Source organism: Limulus polyphemus, unplaced genomic scaffold (genome assembly GCF_000517525.1).
Source record: "Limulus polyphemus unplaced genomic scaffold, Limulus_polyphemus-2.1.2 Scaffold443, whole genome shotgun sequence".
Classification (NCBI taxonomy): Eukaryota; Metazoa; Arthropoda; class Merostomata; order Xiphosura; family Limulidae; genus Limulus; species Limulus polyphemus.
The window spans coordinates 177,434-197,860 of record NW_013666053.1 but is presented as its reverse complement, the minus strand read 5'-3'; the positions used below and the strand labels follow the sequence as shown (position 1 = coordinate 197,860).

The 20,427-nt window shown below is 32.2% G+C and overlaps 1 protein-coding gene across 1 annotated transcript in view; it reads right to left on the bottom strand.

The window, feature by feature from the left end:
- Positions 1-6,786: 6,786 nt before the first annotated feature.
- The window catches only part of LOC106458315 (latrophilin Cirl-like), a 134,764-nt gene continuing 121,123 nt past the window's right edge, over positions 6,787-20,427 (bottom strand). The window contains exons 16-20 of the mRNA XM_022384495.1: positions 14,861-14,964; positions 13,317-13,485; positions 12,692-12,823; positions 11,746-11,815; positions 6,787-8,279 (exon numbers count right to left, since the gene is read on the bottom strand). Of these exons, the coding sequence (XP_022240203.1) occupies positions 7,396-8,279; positions 11,746-11,815; positions 12,692-12,823; positions 13,317-13,485; positions 14,861-14,964 (1,359 nt within the window). The 3' untranslated portion in view covers positions 6,787-7,395. The remainder of the gene's footprint in view (positions 8,280-11,745; positions 11,816-12,691; positions 12,824-13,316; positions 13,486-14,860; positions 14,965-20,427) is intronic.

Below are 20,427 nucleotides of genomic sequence, written 5' to 3'. Positions count from 1 at the left end.
TACTTTTATTGGCAATAATTAAATAATTATGAACTTGAAATCCATTGATGTGAAAGACGTGTTACATTTGACATTATCAAATATTATTAATTAATCAATATTAACAGACTGCATGATTAGACTTTTCGCGCAAAGTTACGCAAGGGTTATCTACACATAGCTATCCCTAATTTTGAATTGATGGAGTAGAGAATTGACAACTAGTCAATAGCACCTACCATCAACTGTTAGGTTACTCTTGTCTAACTGAATATTCGGCTTTAACCGTTACTCTTATGGCACATTCATTGCATGAAAATACGGAACACGTTTTTTTTTTTCAGTAACAGGATCCGAACCATGAATCCTGATGTTCATAGTAGGAACGTTTTGCTTGATCACGACCGGCCCGTATTAACTGAAATATCTCTTTCACCAATCGCTTTGACGTATTTATGTATTTATTAATGAAAAATAAAAGATTGAGTTGATTTTGAGTAAATAGTATCGCTGATTTAGCCGACTCGCACAAACGTTACAATTACATTCACCATAGCATCTTCTATTAGGTTTATGAAATTTTAAAATAGCGTAAAGAGATTGTACTCATTTAATTATGTATTATAATTTGTTTTATTCATGAAATAGGATAATGTGCATCTGTATCCAAAACTACATTTCTTCAGTTTGTTAACAAGGGGCAAATAATATACAGTTGTTTGTTTGCATTATAACAGAACTACAGGTAATCGAACCTTGGATTTTACCATTGTAAATCAGTAAGCTTATTGCTGACTTACAGCAGGACTAATATTAAATGATTCTTCTATAAAATTCGACATGTTTGTGGAGGTCGGAGTTTCCGTCATCGTTTTTTAAGGAATGCCTATGTGAAAATGTTTCTAAATATCTCACATAATTTTTCAACACTTTTACAAACAAACACATTTGGTAGTGTTTTCCGTTAGTTTGCTTTCTATGTTATGACAGAAATGTCACTGCTGTTAAACATGGAGACCTGTAGTTAGAAGTTAACTTATGTTTTCTTTAATACAAATAAAAAGACATTGGATAATCATTTACGTCGGCCTTAAACTGTTGCTATACTAAAGCATTCGAAACTCTACTGTTAAGTTTCATCTAATTGTATTATTCTGTTTCTTACTTTATTGAGATTATTAACTTTTACCACAGTAATTTAAGATATAACGATATAAGTATCGATGTTTTATTAAATTTTTAACCGAGGTTTAATGGGTGCATCCACCTAACTTTACGTGTAAATTATACAAGGTTCCCAAGATTATCCGGTTGCACTCATGGGGCCCAATACCCGCGATGGACTTAGTCCATTGTGCAATTAAGCAAATAAAATTTTACGAGTACAGGATTTATTTTGTTCGGAATCTTAGCCTATGTTTTAAGACCCGAGTAAAGTGAAGGTATGCAACATTTAAATTGTAAATCGTAATTTGCTCAAACTAACTGGATGCTTTCTAAGAAAATCAAAATGTTAGAACAAATTTTTGAGACCGAGGAATCATATTAACACGAAAGTATTTTGATGAATATTGGTGTAAAACCCCGTAATATGGCTCCGCTACCTCCTCTTAAAAAAAGTCAGCTCTTTTACTGGTATGGGCACATACATTTTCCCCTTATTGAGCACTGCAATAGTTTAGAATTTTGTCCCATCATGTAAAAAACGTATTTCCCTTCAAACGTCCCAAAATATATCAATTTCAAATAAATAATAAGCCTCCCACGCTGAGAATTTTTTTCTGTATAAGTGCCACTGAAACAGTTAACAGTGAAAAGTAAATATATGCATTGAAGAAGGTCTGTTGTTGCTTTTCCTGCAATATCAAATGAACTGTAATATTAATGTTTAGAACAAATATTTTATGTAACTTTTTTTAGTTATTTCGTAAATGACTTTGTTCTTATTTGAATAAAACGTATACGGATATGTAATAATAAGGGACTATATTGAATCCCTTTTTTGACACAAATGATTTTTGAGCACATCAGTTTCGGCTGTCGCTGAATGTAATTAAAAGGTATTTTGCTACATATTTTGCTCAATTTTTGTTTAGAAGATATGTTTCACGGGTCAAAGGTTTTAATTAATTGTAGTCTAAATTTAGTTGAATATCTAAAGCTAGTTTGGACAAGGATGACCTGTTTCTAATCTTTTATATGTAACTGTCCTAGGTTCAGTTATCAATTAAATTTTACATTAAAGCATATTTTTATTAGCTGATGTGCTTTTACTCAGCTGTTACTGGATGTAATTAATGAAGTAATTAGTTATCACATGCATTGTTTCTGTCACTAATAAAAGTTTAGATTGCTGAACAGAAAAGTCGACAACTGAATCATAAAAAAACATATATAACGACAAAAAAGAGCGTTTTTTTTTCAACGAAACCTTTATTCACTGGATATGCTAAAGCTTAAGTTTGGCACATAGTAAACTATATACGGACAATGCCTAGCAGTACGAGGTTATCACAACTGGCTATATGTAAAACTCTGGTATTGTAATACTCATTATGCTCGTAAGATATGACACTGACTTAATTTAGAAAGAAAGTACAACAATGCATAAGACCATCATTATTTTTTAAAAAATAACGAAACGTGCACAAAAAAAAGTCGTTCGTCACATGATAGACTACTTATTTTTTCTGTTGTATTCTAATATCATTCCTCATCCAGTTTTAAAATAAAGATTTAATGTGACAATTCCGAAATTACTATACAAATACATTTTCAAGGTACATACATATATTACATCATTTATGATTTTTGTAATTATGGTGGCACGTGGGTGTAGAAACCTATAACACTATACCATGTGGTTTCACACTTAAGATGAACAAAGCAGCAATCAAATGTCATAATAATTTTTATGTGTAAATTTTAACAAAATTTAAAAGAAATCCTGTAGCAAATCTATATTTGATATTTTAATACGATCCGTTTTTTTTTCATAATTATAGGTTTAATAACAGCACCTTTCGTGAAGAGTAAGATATTGTCTCCTTTCAACTTCATCTACACCAGCAACATTTCATATAAACCTCACTTGTGTCTCCTCGAACTTTTCTTCTCAAATCGTAAATAGCCATACTTGTTTTATAAATACTTGTGGATTTTTTGTATCCCTTCTACTGATCTTTATCACAAATAATGCCATTATGTGAAACAATAAAATTCTAGAATTCGATGACGAGGAACCCACTTTGACACTAATAATGGTTGGAGACGGCTTAAATGGGTAATGAAGAAAGACTTTAATATACGTTTAACATAACAGCAAAGGTACAACGTTTTGTCATCATCAGGTACCTAATGAACGGATATTGTTGCACGACTTAGAAGATATATCTTGGCACCCCAGGGTGTTGGTTTAGAGTAGGGTTGTTTTGTTCAATAAAGATGGATTCCTTGATTTTTCGTTTGTTTGTGTATGGTTCTTTGTTTAAAATTACCGTGTTTCTAATAGATATACTATGGTTTTTTAAGTTGCAATGTTGGAAAACATGAGATGGTTTTTTATCGTGTTCTGTGAATCTGGTTTCCAATTTTCTTCCAGTTTCTCCGATGTAGAATTCTGGGCAATTATTTCATATTATTTTGTAAATGACGTTGGTATTGTGCGATTTTAAGTAATTTTTGTTTAGTAACGATTTTAATTTAGGGCTGGGTTTTTGAGAGAATTTGACGTTGACAGGACTTTTGTTTAATGGCTAGTTTTGTCCAAGTGTGGATAATTCTTGAGCTGGTTTTAAGGACAAAAAGTAAACTGCAGTGTAATGTTCTGTTGTTGGGTTTGTTAGTATTAGTTTTTTCGTGAATTGAGTTTTGTTGTGGTGAATGTTGGAGAGTTTTTCAACAATAGTTGGTGAAAATTTGTTGGTGTGAATGAAGAAATGCTTTATGTGGTTAATTTCTTCATTTATGTAGTCCGTTAAACAGTCTTGTGGTTGTGTTTATGAGGTTTTTCAGTCTACTGAATTTTTTGTGTGGTGTCATGAGCGGAATTCCAGGAGATATAGAGGCCGGTGTGTGTGTGTTCTCACGGTGAATTTTGGTTTTAAACTGTGTGTCCGATCTAATAATGTTGAGGTTAAGAAAATATAACTGTTTATTGTTTTCGTTTTCTATGGTAAATTTGATGTTGGAATGTATGGAGTTTATGTGTTCAAAGAAAGTTAGTGTGTGTTCTGTAGAAATGAAACCAGCAAAAGTGTCATCGACATATCTGTACCAGTATAGTGGGGATGAAGTTCAGAATGTATGGCAGGTGTTTTGATTCGAGTCATAAATATATTGGCAAGAACGGACGAAACAGGATTGCCCATACTTAAACCATCTATTTGAAGGAAATTTTCGTTGTTGAAAATGAAGTTGGTTTTAGTTGTTGTAAATTATAAGAGAGAAGCAAAAAGTGCGCTAGGGATGTGGATTAACTTGTTGGAGTCATTGATGTACAGGTTGAGTGCGATATTGCAAGCTTCATTGGCGGGGACTTCGGTGAAGAGTGAGTGAAACATCAAAACGACGCTTTTAGAATTTAGTTGGTCTAGTGTATATTTGAAATTGAAGGCATCTTTAAGAAAATGAACCTGCAGGTGTTACATATGAAGTGAGAACCGATTCTATGTATTTACCAAGATTGTAGTTGAAGGAATCATATGTGGACAGTATAGGTCGTAGGAGACAGTCCTGTTTGTGTGGTTTAGGAATGCCATAGAGTTGTGGTGTACGTGAATAAGTTTTAGGTAGATAAAAATAAAGATCGTCAGATCGTACCTGATGATGACAAAACCTTGTCGAAACGTTGTACATTTGCTGTTGTGTTAAACTTATATTAAAGTTTTTCTTAATTACCCATTCAAGCTGTCTCCAAGCATTAAAATTCTAGAATGAAAATAAATACTCTTTGATCTTCCACAAGTTGAGATTTTATACTTTAAATGAGTAAACCTTTTAGGTGTGAAATTATGCTTGCACATTTTTTTTTAAATCACAGATTCCAGTTCTTTGTCATCAATATTAACGAGCCGTTATTGGCTTTTTCTTTGCGTACATATTTATGTACAATACAATCTTGTGGTGAAATGAAATAGATTGATTCACCTTTAGTATGTCCTAATGTTTAAAGAAATGTACCAGTGGTTTTATATTTCATTCAGTTATTAATAATATATAAATTTAGATGGTTAATTCAAGTTTTCTAGTTTTTTTACATAAATATCATAGGTTTTAAGTTACAACATTAACATTACTTTATCATCTTTTTATTTTCAATCCTAAAACCATAATAGTTTTTACTCTACAAGTATCGCCTATTAACTCTCTAAAAGTTTACATCTGAATCTCTAGCTACCTTATTGTTATCAGACTTTCATAGTCTAGCAATACTCAGCTTTTAATCTCAAACTTCTTTGCCAGTGGCATTTAGGCCCGAAACAAAACTACCACATCATTTTTCAACACTATAAACTCAGTTCAGCTATGTGGTTGCCGAAGTTCATGTTTAAACCCAAAGATGCACTTAATGTCTATGAACGCTCTAAAGCAAAACTAATTTTTTCCCCTCATAATCATTGTAATTGTTCACGAGGTAATGGTGGTGTTGATGTTCAATCTTAAAGCCAAGCACGTACAAGCAAAAACAATATCTAAGCTGATGAACTGTTAACATAATGCTTGTTTGTTTGTTGTTAAGTTCAAGGCTACACAATAGGCTGTGTTCTGCCCATTGCAAGTATCAAACCCACATTTTTAGCGTTACAAATTTTAAAACAATTTTGAGTGAATTAAGTCAAGTTACTTTGAAATAGAAAATTTCAGTTACTGTATATTTAAAAATACATTTTTCAAATACTTTTTCAGTTTCTACTACTTTCTTAACCAAACAGGTTCAAGTTAAAGAAACAATATGGAAAAGTTTAAACTATTTAAGTTATCTTGGCCTACTCACTTAGTTCAGGAAGTTTGCGTGCTGCCATCAGTAACCCTCCATAGGCACAAGTAAAAAGACTTATGAAGCCATATTTCAGGAGGTGAATGTATTATGTTGTAAATGCTTCTCTTAGGAATGAATGTATACACTAAACTTGGTGAAAACTCACCAAGTTTAGTGTATACACAGCTTTACCCTAGTTTCTTTTCACCAAGTTTAGTGTATACACAGCTTTACCCAAGTTTCTTTTCACCAAGTTTAGTGTATACACAGCTTTACTCTAGTTTCATGAAACTAGGGTAAAGCTGTGTATATATACTAAACTTGGTGAGAAGAAACTAGGGTAAAGCTGTGTATATACAAAACTTGGTGAGAAGAAACTATGGTAAAGCTGTGTATATATACTAAACTTGGTGAGAAGAAACTAGGGTAAAGCTGTGTATATATACTACCCTTGAGGAAAAGAAAATAGGGTAAAGCTGTGTATATACTACCCTTGAGGAAAAGAAAGTAGAGTAAAGCTGTATATACACTAAACTTGGTGAGAAGAAACTAGGGTAAAGCTGTGTATATACTAAACTTGGTGAGAAGAAACTAGGGTAAAGCTGTGTATATACTACCCTTGGGGAAAAGAAACCATAGTAAAGCTATGTATGCAAACACTATTTTGACCTCAATCATTAGTGAAAACCTGAAATATAATCTTAAACAGGTCATGAATTTGTCCTGAGGCAAAGAAACAATTTTTAAGTGATCAAAATATTTGTTCTGATGTTGGAATAGAGTAACAGCTCCTGGGAATAATGTTTTAAAACATCTCTCTAAACATCTAAGTGACACAAAGTTTAATTACAAGCTCAATTGCTTGCACTGTTTCTACACACACATTCAGAGCTATTCATAAACATCAATGAACACTCAAGTATATTTATTGTATACTAACTCATACCACTGTAATCACTGTCAAACATCAATAATAACTGATAATCATGCACCAATCTAGGCTCTGGCTTGGCCGCACTTGTAGGATACAGAAATAGAAGGTACCATTATAATCAGTTTCAATCTATACACTGATTGAATTTTTTTTTAGAATATCACAATTCACATTCTACAGCTCAAGATTCCAGATTACACCATCCACTCAGCTGTACACATACAGCTTTTACTTTTTTTTTACATTTAATATACAGCCTTATTCCTTAATTATGAAGAGATGGACTAGGTTAAAGAGACTAGGAGGACCTCCAGAGTCAACTGGACATAAGCATGAACTCACTAAGGCTTAGAGAATTATAGACTTCTTATAAAAAGCCTAGCTAGGCAAACCTTTTCCACATGTACACATATTATAAAACACTGCCTTTATTTGTTTTGTTATAGAAGGAGTTTATGGTTCAAAGAAAAGAATATCTTGATTATTAAATAGTATTTGACACTCAGCAGTAAGTGCTTAGATTCTGTGGAATTTCATTCCCTTGATCCACTATAGAGTCTGGGTGCAGGCGACTAACCACCTTTTCACCCTCCAGCACTGCCATGACAACATTATCTGGATGAACATGAAGCAGATCAGGAGTAGTAGTTGTCCATTCACCATGTTCTTGATCTGCATGTAGCTGCAGCTGTTCAAGAGGAACAACTGAGTTTAATAGTGTATCAAGAGTCTGAGAGTTGTAATATTTAGCACTAGATAGCCTATCACAATTCATCTTTTTAAGATTACTTCCATAAGCTCTATCTGCTCTGTGTTGCCGTGCCAATTCTGGGGTTGAAGTAAGAGAAAAATTTTCTCGCGATAGAGTTACTCCATAAACAGACTGGGCCAAAGGAGTACTCTGATACATCCCTGTATGAGAAGTGACCAACAAGGGGCGCTGGTCATACCCACTAGAAGACGAGTGTTGACTATGATCAGAGTGTTCTCCATAAAAGTCTGAACGAGTAGTATGATGACCAGCTTGAGGGTAATGATGGTAATCACCATAGAGAGATGATAATGTATCATTATCAATGGATTCATAGATGTGTTCAGGATAAGCACTGTATTTATCAGAAGAATCAGAATAATGGCGATGTTGTAAACGTTTATGTCTGTCTTGCAAGGAATAATGCCATGCTCCAATCCGAGGATTGGCTGTAAAACCATAAGATGCAGCATGATCAGAAGAGCTATTTCCACTTCTAGGAGCAGTTGAAGCAAATACTATCTTTGGTAACTGAGCATGATCTCGAATTTCTTTCTTCTGGAGAGATTCAGTAGCAGGACCTCTTTTCTCCAGGACTTTATCTTCCTGGTTGTTTGTGGTAGATGAGAGATCTACTAAAAAATAAATATGGATGAATTGACCTGATGTGAATGATCACAGATAAGTCTCAAAATGTAAAACTTACTAGTCATTCATATTTTCTTTTTATCAAGAATTATTGAAACTCTAAACAAGTTCAAAGCCTAAATAAAAACGTATTATTATCAATAATTATTATACACTGTTTTTAAAGCTAGCTGCATATAGTGTTATTACATCATTTGCAAAAATCTTAGTAAAATTACTTCAGTTGAATTAAATGATCAAACCATCAATGGAAACTTTGTCAACAGACTGATCATATACTGTAGAAGCCATATACATTTATATCTAGAAATTGCAGAAAGCCTAAGAATTAAAAGTTTAAGATAAGTCTACACACAAATGTATAATCAAATTAAAGATACTCGACCTCTGTGCCAGGATAAATAGCTGACTGAGATAAGATAATGAAACTCATTAAAACCAAAAGTGAATATTGTATCTATACATTTCGTTGGGGAGCATGACATCCGAGTTCTGATAAGAGAGGATATTAATTCTGACTGCCATACATGTTACACATATATGATCAGCCATAATGATAAATAAATTCAAGGTAAATGTAAGATATTTAACAACTTTCAATAAAACTTCATGCAATTTGGTAAAATAAAATTATGAAACCATCATATACTTGGATTCAGCATGACACAGATACTGGAGAAAAACATAAATCATAGAACATTACTAGACCTTTTACAGTAGTACACCATAAGTACAGCATTAAAAAAAAGAAAGTTATAAATACATTTGAGTATGTTTAGTAATTTCTTTAGAATCACAAACACATAAAATACACATTGTAGCTTTTGTATCCATTAATACAATATAGGATATGTAAGAATTGTAGAAGTTGTGTTTAAAACTAACAGATTGTGATTAAAAACCCTTAAGTAAATAGTTTAGATTTGATTTAATGATATCACTTGTGATTTGGTGATTGGTAACCCTCAATGAAGTCTTCACTGTGACCACACTGTCTGTAGAAAATGGCTATCAGTGACTGTTGCATTGTTGGTTGGAGTCATCATTGTGACTGTACTGTCCAGGGAGAATGGATGTCCAAATATCATCCACCTTTATGCAAAAGTCCCAGTTAAGCATGGGTTTTTATACGTTGATATTACACGAAACCTGACATTAGTAATCTGTAGAGCTAGTTGTTTTCAGAATGTTAAACTGATGTGTCTAGTTTTGTAAACTTCTTCAGCTAAGGTGAATTTTCCAAGTATAGTATTTTCATAGGTGTTTTATGTTCAGTAACTTTTTTTTTGTTAATTCTTTCAGTTTCCTCTAGAAACATATTGACAAAGGAGCACAATCGTTTCTTCTGTTCTTTGCTCGTTGGATATTTCACCAACTGTTCTCATGTCATTCTGTATTTGAAACAAGCTCAAAAAATGAACCTAAGTCCTGTGACACATTGTCTCTTTAATTTGATTTCAATTACATGTCTCTCTGACATTCTACTATACAATTCATGCATTTACACATTTGACTGAGTATGAGTAATTGAAAATGGTATTATCTACATTATACTACAAAATTTGTATATTTCCATGTTTGACTGATGTGTGTTGTTGAAGATGGTATTATCTATATTATACTAAACAATTTGTGTATTTCCATGTTTGACTGATATGTGTTGTTGAAAATGGTACTATTTACATTATACTAAACAATTTGTGTATTTCCATGTTTGACTGATGTGTGTAGTTGAAAATGGTACTACGTACATTATACTAAACAATTTGTGTATTTCCATGTTCGAATGATATGGGTAGTTTAAAATGGTACTATCTACATTAGACTACACAATTTGTGTAATTCCATGTTTGACTGACATGTGTTGTTAAAAATTGTTACAATCCTACATTATACTGCACAATTTGTGTATTTCCATGTTTGACTGATGTGTTGTTGAAAATGGTACTATCTACATTATACTACACAATGTGTATTTCCACGTTTGACTGATGTATGTTGTTGAAAATGGTACTAACTCGATTATACTAAAGAATTCACATATTTCCATGTTTAACTGATGTGTGTAGTTGAAAATGGTACTAACTACATTATATTAAAAATTCACATATTTCCATGTTTAACTGATGAGGTAAGGTGAAAAGAGCACTATCTGCTTATGTGGTTAGATTTATAATATAACATGATAGAAAAATATTAATTATCACAGCAAATGACAACACTTTGGACTTGCAGGACTTCTGTTTTCTATTATCTGCATCTTGGATTGGATGCTTAAAGTAAAAAAATATTAGATTTTCAAAAACTTCTCAAGTGCCTTCTGCTTATATGACCAGATTACAAAGGTATTGATAACTTAAAGTTTCCAAATTTTAGACAATAATGTAAAAACTCCAGAGTTTTGGTTTCAATACTCCCCATTAATGTTCCCTTTCTTTTATATTTGTACTGGGTAGACTACAAACTCCTCCAATAATGACTTCTCTGTCCATAGGCAGTTGAGGTTTCCATAATTTCCAGAAGCTTTTTACTCTTCAAAAAGAAACAACAATTTTATGAGTGGCTGTTGGCACCTATATTTCTAACTTTGTTTGTTTGTTTGTAATTAAGCACAAAGCTACACAATGGGCTCTGCTCTGCCCACCACAGGTATCGAAACCCGGATTCTAGCATTGTAAGTCCACAGACATACCACTGTGCCACTGGGGCCGTATTTCTAACTCACATTTGGACATGGTACTGTTCAAATTGTAGGCTCACGTCTTCCACACAGTTATTATCAACCGACTAATTTGTGAACAACATGTTAGTTTTTCGTATGTAGTATTTGCCAGGTCACTGCATGACCAGGCATATGTGCAGCTTAGAGAGAACAATGCACCTCATAAATATTTGACCCCTAACAATACAGAGTGAAGATATTAGGTAATGAGCTTTACCTTCAAAACATATTTGTTGCAATAGAAAAACCTTTTATGATTAAAAGCAAAAACTGATCAGAGAAAAAAAAGTCATTCTCATTATTTTTGCAGGGCTGCTTCACAGAAAATGTGGTAATTATGATGGTACTAAAGTTAAATAAACAGTTTTCTAGATGTATTTTTGGGTGTATGACGTATTCACAATAAACTTAATACACAGACAAGGTGGTCTGATAAATGTTGACAAGTAATGTTAACAGCATTGAATTTAGATCTGAGATGATTAATTTCCTCAATGTTTGTAGTTTGTTTATAACATGATAAAGAATGCTTAGTTAGTTATGGTTTGATAGACACAATACTGTTTATTTTTATGAATGAAGAGTATTCTTTGTTGTTGTTTTTGTGAGACTAATAAACTGTATTGTGTTGGTAATGTGAAAAAAACATATTCAGCACAAATTTAGATAAGTTAGCTTTGTACCTTATGTCAAGAAAAAACAGTAATACTATAAATATTAACAGTACCCACCACCTGCTTTTGTGAACTTTTGGGAGATAGTAAAGGTCTTGTCTTGCGAGTTCCATTGTTGGTTGGGGACCTAAAAATTAGATAAAAAAAATTAAGGATATCACTTTAATATGAAAATTTTTAACACAAAATGCTAACAAGAACTTAGAAAAGAAATGGATTTTAGTGAGGTTAAGTAACTCGAAACCAGAAGTATACCCCATGTTATTTGTTACTAAGCAAATAGAATGTATCCAGAAGTAGGAAAAAATAAGTGTAACAGAGTGTACTCCCCTGAAATCACATAGACACAATTTTTATATTAAATTTCATCTAAAGAACTTCTACCTAAGGGTTTTCTATGGCTTACCAATTTTAATTTCAATTTTTTTTTACTTTTGCTTTATTAAATTTCATCAAAGCCAAATGAACAAAACATTTGTTGCCAAATCTGGCTTAAATGATCTAAGAATTTTTGTTTCACAGTCACACATACACATCCATAATAAATCCTCTTTCTTGAATATAATTACAGCTAAACTGTAAGTATAAGCTGTTCTGCCTTGTATAACAAAAGAAATCTTGGTTACCACAAGGTTCTGGTTACTCTTCCCTAATGTGGATCTTCTTGGTAAAGGTGAAACCAACTTACACTGTCTCTTCTGATATTTATGCCAAACTACTTCCATTTCCCTAAAACAGCATAGTATTATTATATGTTCAAACAATCTTTGAAAATTGTAGCAAAAAAGGGATAGAGAGAGGAGGGGGGAGCAAGGAAAGTTGGGAACAGAAAGTAAGACGACCATGCATAGAGAAGATAATATGCTAGAAAGTAAACTTTTCTAATGGAAAAGAAATCAAGAAAAAATGAGTAAACAAACAAAAAAGGGTGCAAAAGTGCAGGTTTAATACCTGAAGATAAAGAACAAACAGAAGAGGAGGGCAGAGGTACAGAAGTACCCACACTGAGCTGAGGGGTGGTGGTTTGAGTCCTGGTAGTTGGAAGACTTGTTGACTGTCCTTGGTTCTTGGATTGTCTCAAGCTTTCTGGGAGCCATTTTAATCTCTGAAGATACACCTCCATTTCTTCTTTCATCTAGAACAGGGCAGAAAGATCTGTGAGGTGCTGTTTCATCACAATAGTTAATATATTAGTAGGTTTTAAATGAAAGAATGAATGTGTTTTATTGGTAATATAGCTGATCTCTTGAACATATTATAAGAAAAATAAAAACCCCAAAAAACAAGAAGCCACATTATTGAGGTTCAGGTAATAATCACATATAGTTGCAACTTAGTACAAGAACATGTCGCTATTGATTTGCATGCTTTAAATTGAAAGAGTAAGTAAAAATAAATTAAGCTTTAGGAACTCAGATACAAAAGATCTCCCACAAAACTGTACAATATACTCATGTATCTTCAGTCCTCCGTGCATATTAGATGTTAAATTTGGGGGAAAGAGTAATTTCTGAAACATTAAACCTTTTTTTTTTTTATGTTTCAACAATAACTTTTTGTTGATTATTATAACTAAACTACAGCTAAAAGACTGATGGTGCAAGTAACAATGTGTATTTTAATATTACCTTTTCATTTTTGATGCAGTAGAATATGAAAATAAGAATTCCCATAACACAGTTGAATACACAGAAGATATAGGCTAAGATGTGTCTAGACTGGGATATATACAATAGCCCTGCTGTCCATGTAGAGCTTAAAGACACAAGTACTATACTGGCCCATCTTATCCATATCCTGTAATAGTTAAAAAGAAAAAAGGTATCTGTTAGATATACACACTATTTAAGTTTAATGTGAGTGTTATGATTTAGATGGCTTAAGTACAGTGAGTGTTAAAGTTAGATATTTTTAGAAGTGATAGTTTATCATAGGTTTGTTTACATAACTGTTTTCGAATCATATGTTGTGCAGTTCAATTGTTGTGAATTGGAAATTGTTATTTTATTGCATCATGTTACTAGAACCTTCTAAGTTTTTTTCATTGTTTAAGTTGAGTATTATTGCATCATAATATCTCGTAAGGTGTGGAACATTCTAGGCCTCTATCAGGTTATGCGTCCAAAATGTAGTTCGAGTTAATTATACAGATTGAGACTGAGTGATCGTGAATTTAGCCATAAAGATTATACAGTGGCAACTTTTAAAGTGAAATTATCTGAGATTTTATTGTAATAACAGAGAAGAGAAGAAATATTTTGTCTTCTCAATTGTATTCTAAAGTAACTGAACCAGTCTGTGTGGGCTTTGACAAAAAAGTGACAATTATTTAACTCTAGATACAACTCTGATAATCGACAGTCTAACAAACATTTGTGTGTGTGTGTGTGTATCTATATATATATATTTGAATTGATTTAATATACTATTTTAAAATAATGCTGTTTGCTGTTTGTTTATTGTTGAAATTTATCACCAACAGGTCAGAGACACCTACAGTAAAGAATCTGGCACATACATAAAAACTGACAGTATCTAAAAGTATCTAGGAAAAATATATTAATGTAACTATCATCATTTTTCCAGGAATGGCCAAGTTTTTTTAAGTCTAAGTTAGTTTAATGTTGCACAATATGTATAATCATTTTTTTTAAAAATCATCTTTTCTTTGTTTCATTTATTTTCTTTACTCATACATTCTAGAACAGACTCCCTTCCATAAGAGTTGCCCAAGTTTTTGGTTTACTTTTTTGTCATTATTCCTTTATAGTCTTTAATACTTTCTTGCCAAGAAAGACTAAACCATTTTCTTCAATATAATTACACTTTACTTTTTCTGTTCTAGAAATATTTGTCAATGGACAATGGAAGGAATTGAATCACTTTTACATCAAAAGTTGTAATTTTTACAAACTGACCATTATTAAAATAGACACTGGCTACAGAATGATTATATCCTCAATTCTAAAAATGAAACTATTTGAAACCTCTAGTAACAAGAAAGACTGAGCTTAATTTTAATATCACTACACACAAACAATGGTTAAGTGAAGGAACTCAGAATGAAAATTTAAAATAACAATCAACTATGTCTTATTATTTATGGTCTCATGCATTAATATAAAAAAGTGTATTCTCAAAATCAACTTAATTAGAATTACAAAAGACATACTTAATTTTTGAAAGTTTTGTCTCTTCTTTCCCTTTTACCATGGTTTTAATTCCAGAATGATGACAAAGAATGCAAGTGGCTATACACAAGAACACGGCACTCCCCTTCAAACAAAAAAAACAAACAATTAATGTTTCAAACTGCATTATCACTATTCAAGCTACTTAAAATTGGTACATAAAACGAGTATTCCTTTTGAAGTAGAAGGGAATGTATAATGTTTTTAACCATTTACCTATTAATAAACTTTTGCAAAATAAATAACTCTGGGCTTAGAACTATCTGAGTTACTAAAACTTATGAATATCGGGACAAAAACTAAAGGTAAGATAAATGAATTATGTAAAATAATTATTCACCTATGAATTATTTAAGAAAATGTTTAGAGTGATGAACTGATAAGATCAGCAGTTGAACTTTGATTATATACAAAAAAAAAACTAAGCAGAATTATTTCAATATAATAATAATAAAAAAGTTACATTTTGAGAACAAATACTCCCCCACTTGAATTATTTTCTAGGCTGACAATAAATTTGTTAAACAATTCTTCCAAAATCTCATTACTAAATTACAAATTCTATAGGATACTGCATGTTTCAACACCTAGAAAAATCCCTCAAAAACAATGTGTAGTGAATTGAGTTCTGGAAAAAAAAAGTTATCTAAACATCAGAAGTTGTTTTATGGAAAACATCCATTTTTTTATTCTTTTTAGCTATTTATGTAAACACTTGCAGGTTTGGTTAGTGACTTCAAGGGGTTAACTCATCTTTTATGAATTTTTAATTTCTCAAAGTAAAATTCACATTTACGAGTATTTTCTTGTTCTAGCATTTTATATACAGTCATTACAATAGTAGATAACATTAAAATATTATGTAAAGAATGTTACTAAACTATTGCTAGAACAATATTTTCATGGATTTCCTTACATAAAAGTTTGTATGACCTCAAATAAAACCTTTCACACTGTAACTTAGTCAAATCAATATACACATATACATATTAAAATTTTTTATTTATAAATACTGTACTTAAAGACACAAGTGCAATGTATATTTTTAGACATTTCCTCTGATAACATGGATCCTTTCTATAGGGTAATGACAACTAAAAAACAAATACCAGTTTGAGCTCATAATATTGTGATACAATCAAGATAATTAGAATGTTAAAATCCAACACACGTATATATATATATATCTACACTGTTCATAATTTTATGACTGTCTTCTGCAAAGATGGGAAGGGGGGAACTAGACTGAGATTAGATGGTAAAAATTGATACAATTCCACATATTGCAAGAAATTCTATTGCAATATGTACGACTAAGCAAGAGTGAACACACATGTAATTACTTTTTAAACACAAACATAATTTGTATCATTCAAACAGTCGGAAACCACTGCTAATAAAGCTTCTCGATTCATGGATGATTGAAGTTTTGAACATCTCAGAGAGTTAAACAGAGGTAGACACGTGGGAGACCACAATGTAAATGTACAGTTAATGTTAAACAGTGGAACATGAATATCAAACAGACCTGGTTTGATAAACTTTCAAGGTATGAATTTTATTTTATAGATCAAAAAGTAAAATTAAATAACTCTTAATACAGTATGATTTGTATAATAGGTAATGACCAAACTGGATAGGAAGCACCTCAAGAGTGTGTATATAAATGATAATTTAATATGTCATGGACAGTTCAGTGAATACTGCTTTTTCATAATATGGTGAGACACCTCCGATCTACTGGACTTAATAAAACAAACCCAACATTTATGCATTATTTTCAACTTGATTCTCTAATTCTTTTCATAGTTCTTAGTTGTCTTTACTACACATTATACACAAAAGGTGTGTCAAGACATTCAATACAATTCTTCAAAATTGTACACCTTTTTAAAAATGATGAAAATGGCCAAAGGAAAACAGTAAAAAGACAGGATGCAAGCATAGCTATAAAAATATTTACTTGTAACCCTGCTATACATCTGTGGAACAAGTTAGATGTACCTCTGAAAGTATCTTTCATTACTTTGAATTCTATCATTAAAAAACAGAACAGTGTCATCGTCATAGTTAATAATCTATATAATCACCTAAGTCTAAATTTCTAATTAGTTACTAATTTTAGTTATTTTTTATTTATTAGATACTAACTAGTTTATATATTTTACACATTTTGGTTACTATTATGCTGCCATCTTCAGAAAAGTCATGAAAAGAATGCATGTGGTAGCAGGAGCTGGGATCAATATTGAGTGTTTTTCTAACAAGATGACCCAAGACTCACTCCTGCCACCATAAAAAGTCAATCACGGGACTTCCATGATGTCAGCAACAGGCCAGCAGCCAAGACATAAGATAAAAGGAAGGTATTGGTCAAGATGTACAATTTGCATGTAGAGTTGGTAGGTAGGAAGAGAAACTGGAGGTAGAGGTAATGGATAAAGAGAAGGCTGAACTATGAGAAATAGCAACAAGATACAATGGTTAATGATTTTGAGCAAAGGCATCACTAGATACTTAAAATATGTATGATATTGATCATGGTTTTTCTATTCTGATTTTTCAAGACACTAACTATGAATTTGGGCACTGTCAAATAGAATCTGGACACAGGCCCCATGTACCAGTGCCTAGAAATGCCTCTGATTTTAAAGAAGTTAAAAACAGTACAACAGGGGTAGTAGTACTGGATTTAGTTATAATAAGCAGGTTCTAATAAATAAAAGATTTTAGCCATTAGTTTGTGCAGATGAGGAACTAAGGAGAGAAAGATAACAAGGAACAGATAGAGATGGGAAGGGAAAACGTATGGAAATTATTGCTACAGGGGATTCTTTAGTATGGCACATAGATAGGAATAGTATGTGGGGTGAATATGAAGAAAATGATTAGATTACACTATTCAAGAGCAAGGATAAAGAATATAACTGACAGAGCAAGTGATATAGTAAAGGGTGCTAGAAGTGATGCAGTCTTTGTGGTGCACATGGGGGTTAATGAAGTAGGGAAGGGTAGGTTACAGGAGCTAATTGTTAAATAAAAGACATTTAGAGAAAGGAGCCATAATAAGTTCACTCTGTTAGGGATACTGCCAAGACCTAACTGTGGGGATGAAATTATAAGCAGATCACTAGGGCTGAATGTAAGACTTAGGTTAATGTGCAAGGACGAGCAGTTTGGCTGGATGGATTTGTAGGATCAGTTTAATGAGGAAGAGGTCTTTTGGAGTGAATGGTTTACATCTAAATATGGTAGGGATTGGCTTGTTTGCAAGGGATATCAACTCAACTGTAAGGGCACTACTGGTTGGAACAAAGGATTTTGATGAAAGGAATATATATGAAATACAGGATTATAAACTGCTTAATAGGAATAGAGTACTAAAGAGAGGGAGGAATGACTTTATGTATAAAATGTGAGTTATATCCTGTTCAAGTTTAGGATATAAAAGCTAATAGCAATGAGGTTGAATATGGCTGGATTTCTGTTAATGGTTATAAGGGGAGAAGACTTTAGGTTGGAATTTATTATAGACTACCAGATGAAACTGATGTGATTAATGGGACCTTCTACACTGAGATAAATAATTTAGCTGTTAATGAGGTTATAATTATGGGAGATTTTAATTTCAGGCACATACACTATGAAATGTGTGAAGCAAGTCATGGAAGGAGTCGGGTTTTAGAAATTGTTTAGGATGTTTTCTTCACCAGCTGGTGAATTGGGCAATTGAATTAAATAAAAATGTTGATCAAATGTGGAAAAAATTTTAAATTCTTAAATGTTCACAACATGCATGTTCCTTATAGAAAAAGTGGGTGGTTGGAAGTAAAAAACTAGATTGGCTAGCAAAGGGTATAAATGATAAAATTTAAAAAAAGCATTATAAATATAAGAAATTTATATTGACTACAATGATTGGAGATTTGGATGATTATAATAAATCAAGAGAGTTGTTCAAAAAGGAAATTGAAAAATAAAAAGGATAAGAAAAAAGGTTGGCTGAAAATGTAAATATTAATGGTAAGGATTTCTTGAAATACATTAAGGGTAAGCAAAATGTTAGGATGGGTGTAAGGCCTTTGAAGTATGATATAGAAATACTAATGTTCCTAGTGTCTGATGATTATGGAATGACTGTGTTTTTAAATTCTACTTTTTATTCAATTTTTACTAACAAAGATTTAAGCAAACTCCTAATCCTGAACAGTTGCTACATGGAAAAGTAACTGAACAATATGATCACAATAACTCTGAGCTTAAGAAAATAACTGTGAAGTTTGAAGAATTATAAGGCTCCTGGGCTGGATATTTCCCCAAGGGATTTGAAGGAGGTTAAGGAATTGGATACTTGTCGCTATTTTTTGAAAGTCCTTGATGGGTGCCAGAAATTTCAAGTTGGCTAAGGTCACTCCTCTTTCCGATGGAGATAACAAAAATTGTCTCCGTTTATTTTGCTTTGCAAATTCATTTAATAAGTGTTTAATTTTTTTTGGATAATCAGCATGGTTTCATTAGGTTACTGCTTATGTAGATAAGGTGTACTAGTGTGGATTTGATGTATCTAGATTTTCATAAAACATTTGATAAGGTATCAGATATACAAGGCTTATTAAAAAAACGTTGTCTCTATAGGTGTGGAAGACAGGTTGGCTCATTGGATAGAAAACTTGCTGGATGGAATACAGCAAAGGTTGTTATAAATGGAGTTCAGTCAAGCTGGATTGATGTTACAAGTGGGGTACCTTAGGCTTCAGTCTTAGGATCTTCGCTCTTCTAACTTACAATAATGACATAGATGAAGGAATGGTCAATGAATTACTTAAATTTGCTGTTGATACTAAAGTTTAGGGTGTTACTAGCTGTGAGGATGATGCTGAGACTTTACTAAAGAATTTGGATTATTTGATGAGTTGGATGAGTAAATGTCAGTTGGCTTTTAATAAATGCAAGATAATGCATGTGAAATATCAATTAGAATTATGAGTATAATCTTAATATTGTTAATGAAAAAATATATTGGTGTTCTGGTTGATCTGTCTTTTAAGCCATCCAAGCAATGTACTGTTGCTAATGGAAGAGAAGGCAGGATTTTAGGTTGTATCTACACAAATACTGAATACAAATCTAAAGAGGTTATAATGCCATTCTATAGGTTATTGGTTACACCACACTGTGTTTAGGCTTGGAATCCTTAGAATTTTTGGAAAGGGTTCAGAGCTGGAAAGGTTGTTATATGAGGAAAAATTAAGATCTCTGAAATCATTTTCATTTGAAAAAAAGAAGTTAGAGGGGATCTAACTGAGGTGTTTAAGATTGTAAAGGGAGATAATAGTGTAATAGGGAAGATCAAGGAAGAGTCACACATAGCATTAATTACTATTCCCATCAGTAAGCCAAGTATATACATAAGCCTGATATGGCTCCCGGTATTATGAAAAAAACTGAGAGAAACAATAGAGGTACTTCCAAAACATATCAAAAAGTGTTCTCCTGATAGCCAAGTGGCTAGAGTGTCTGTAATTGGAATCACAGGGTAATTACACAA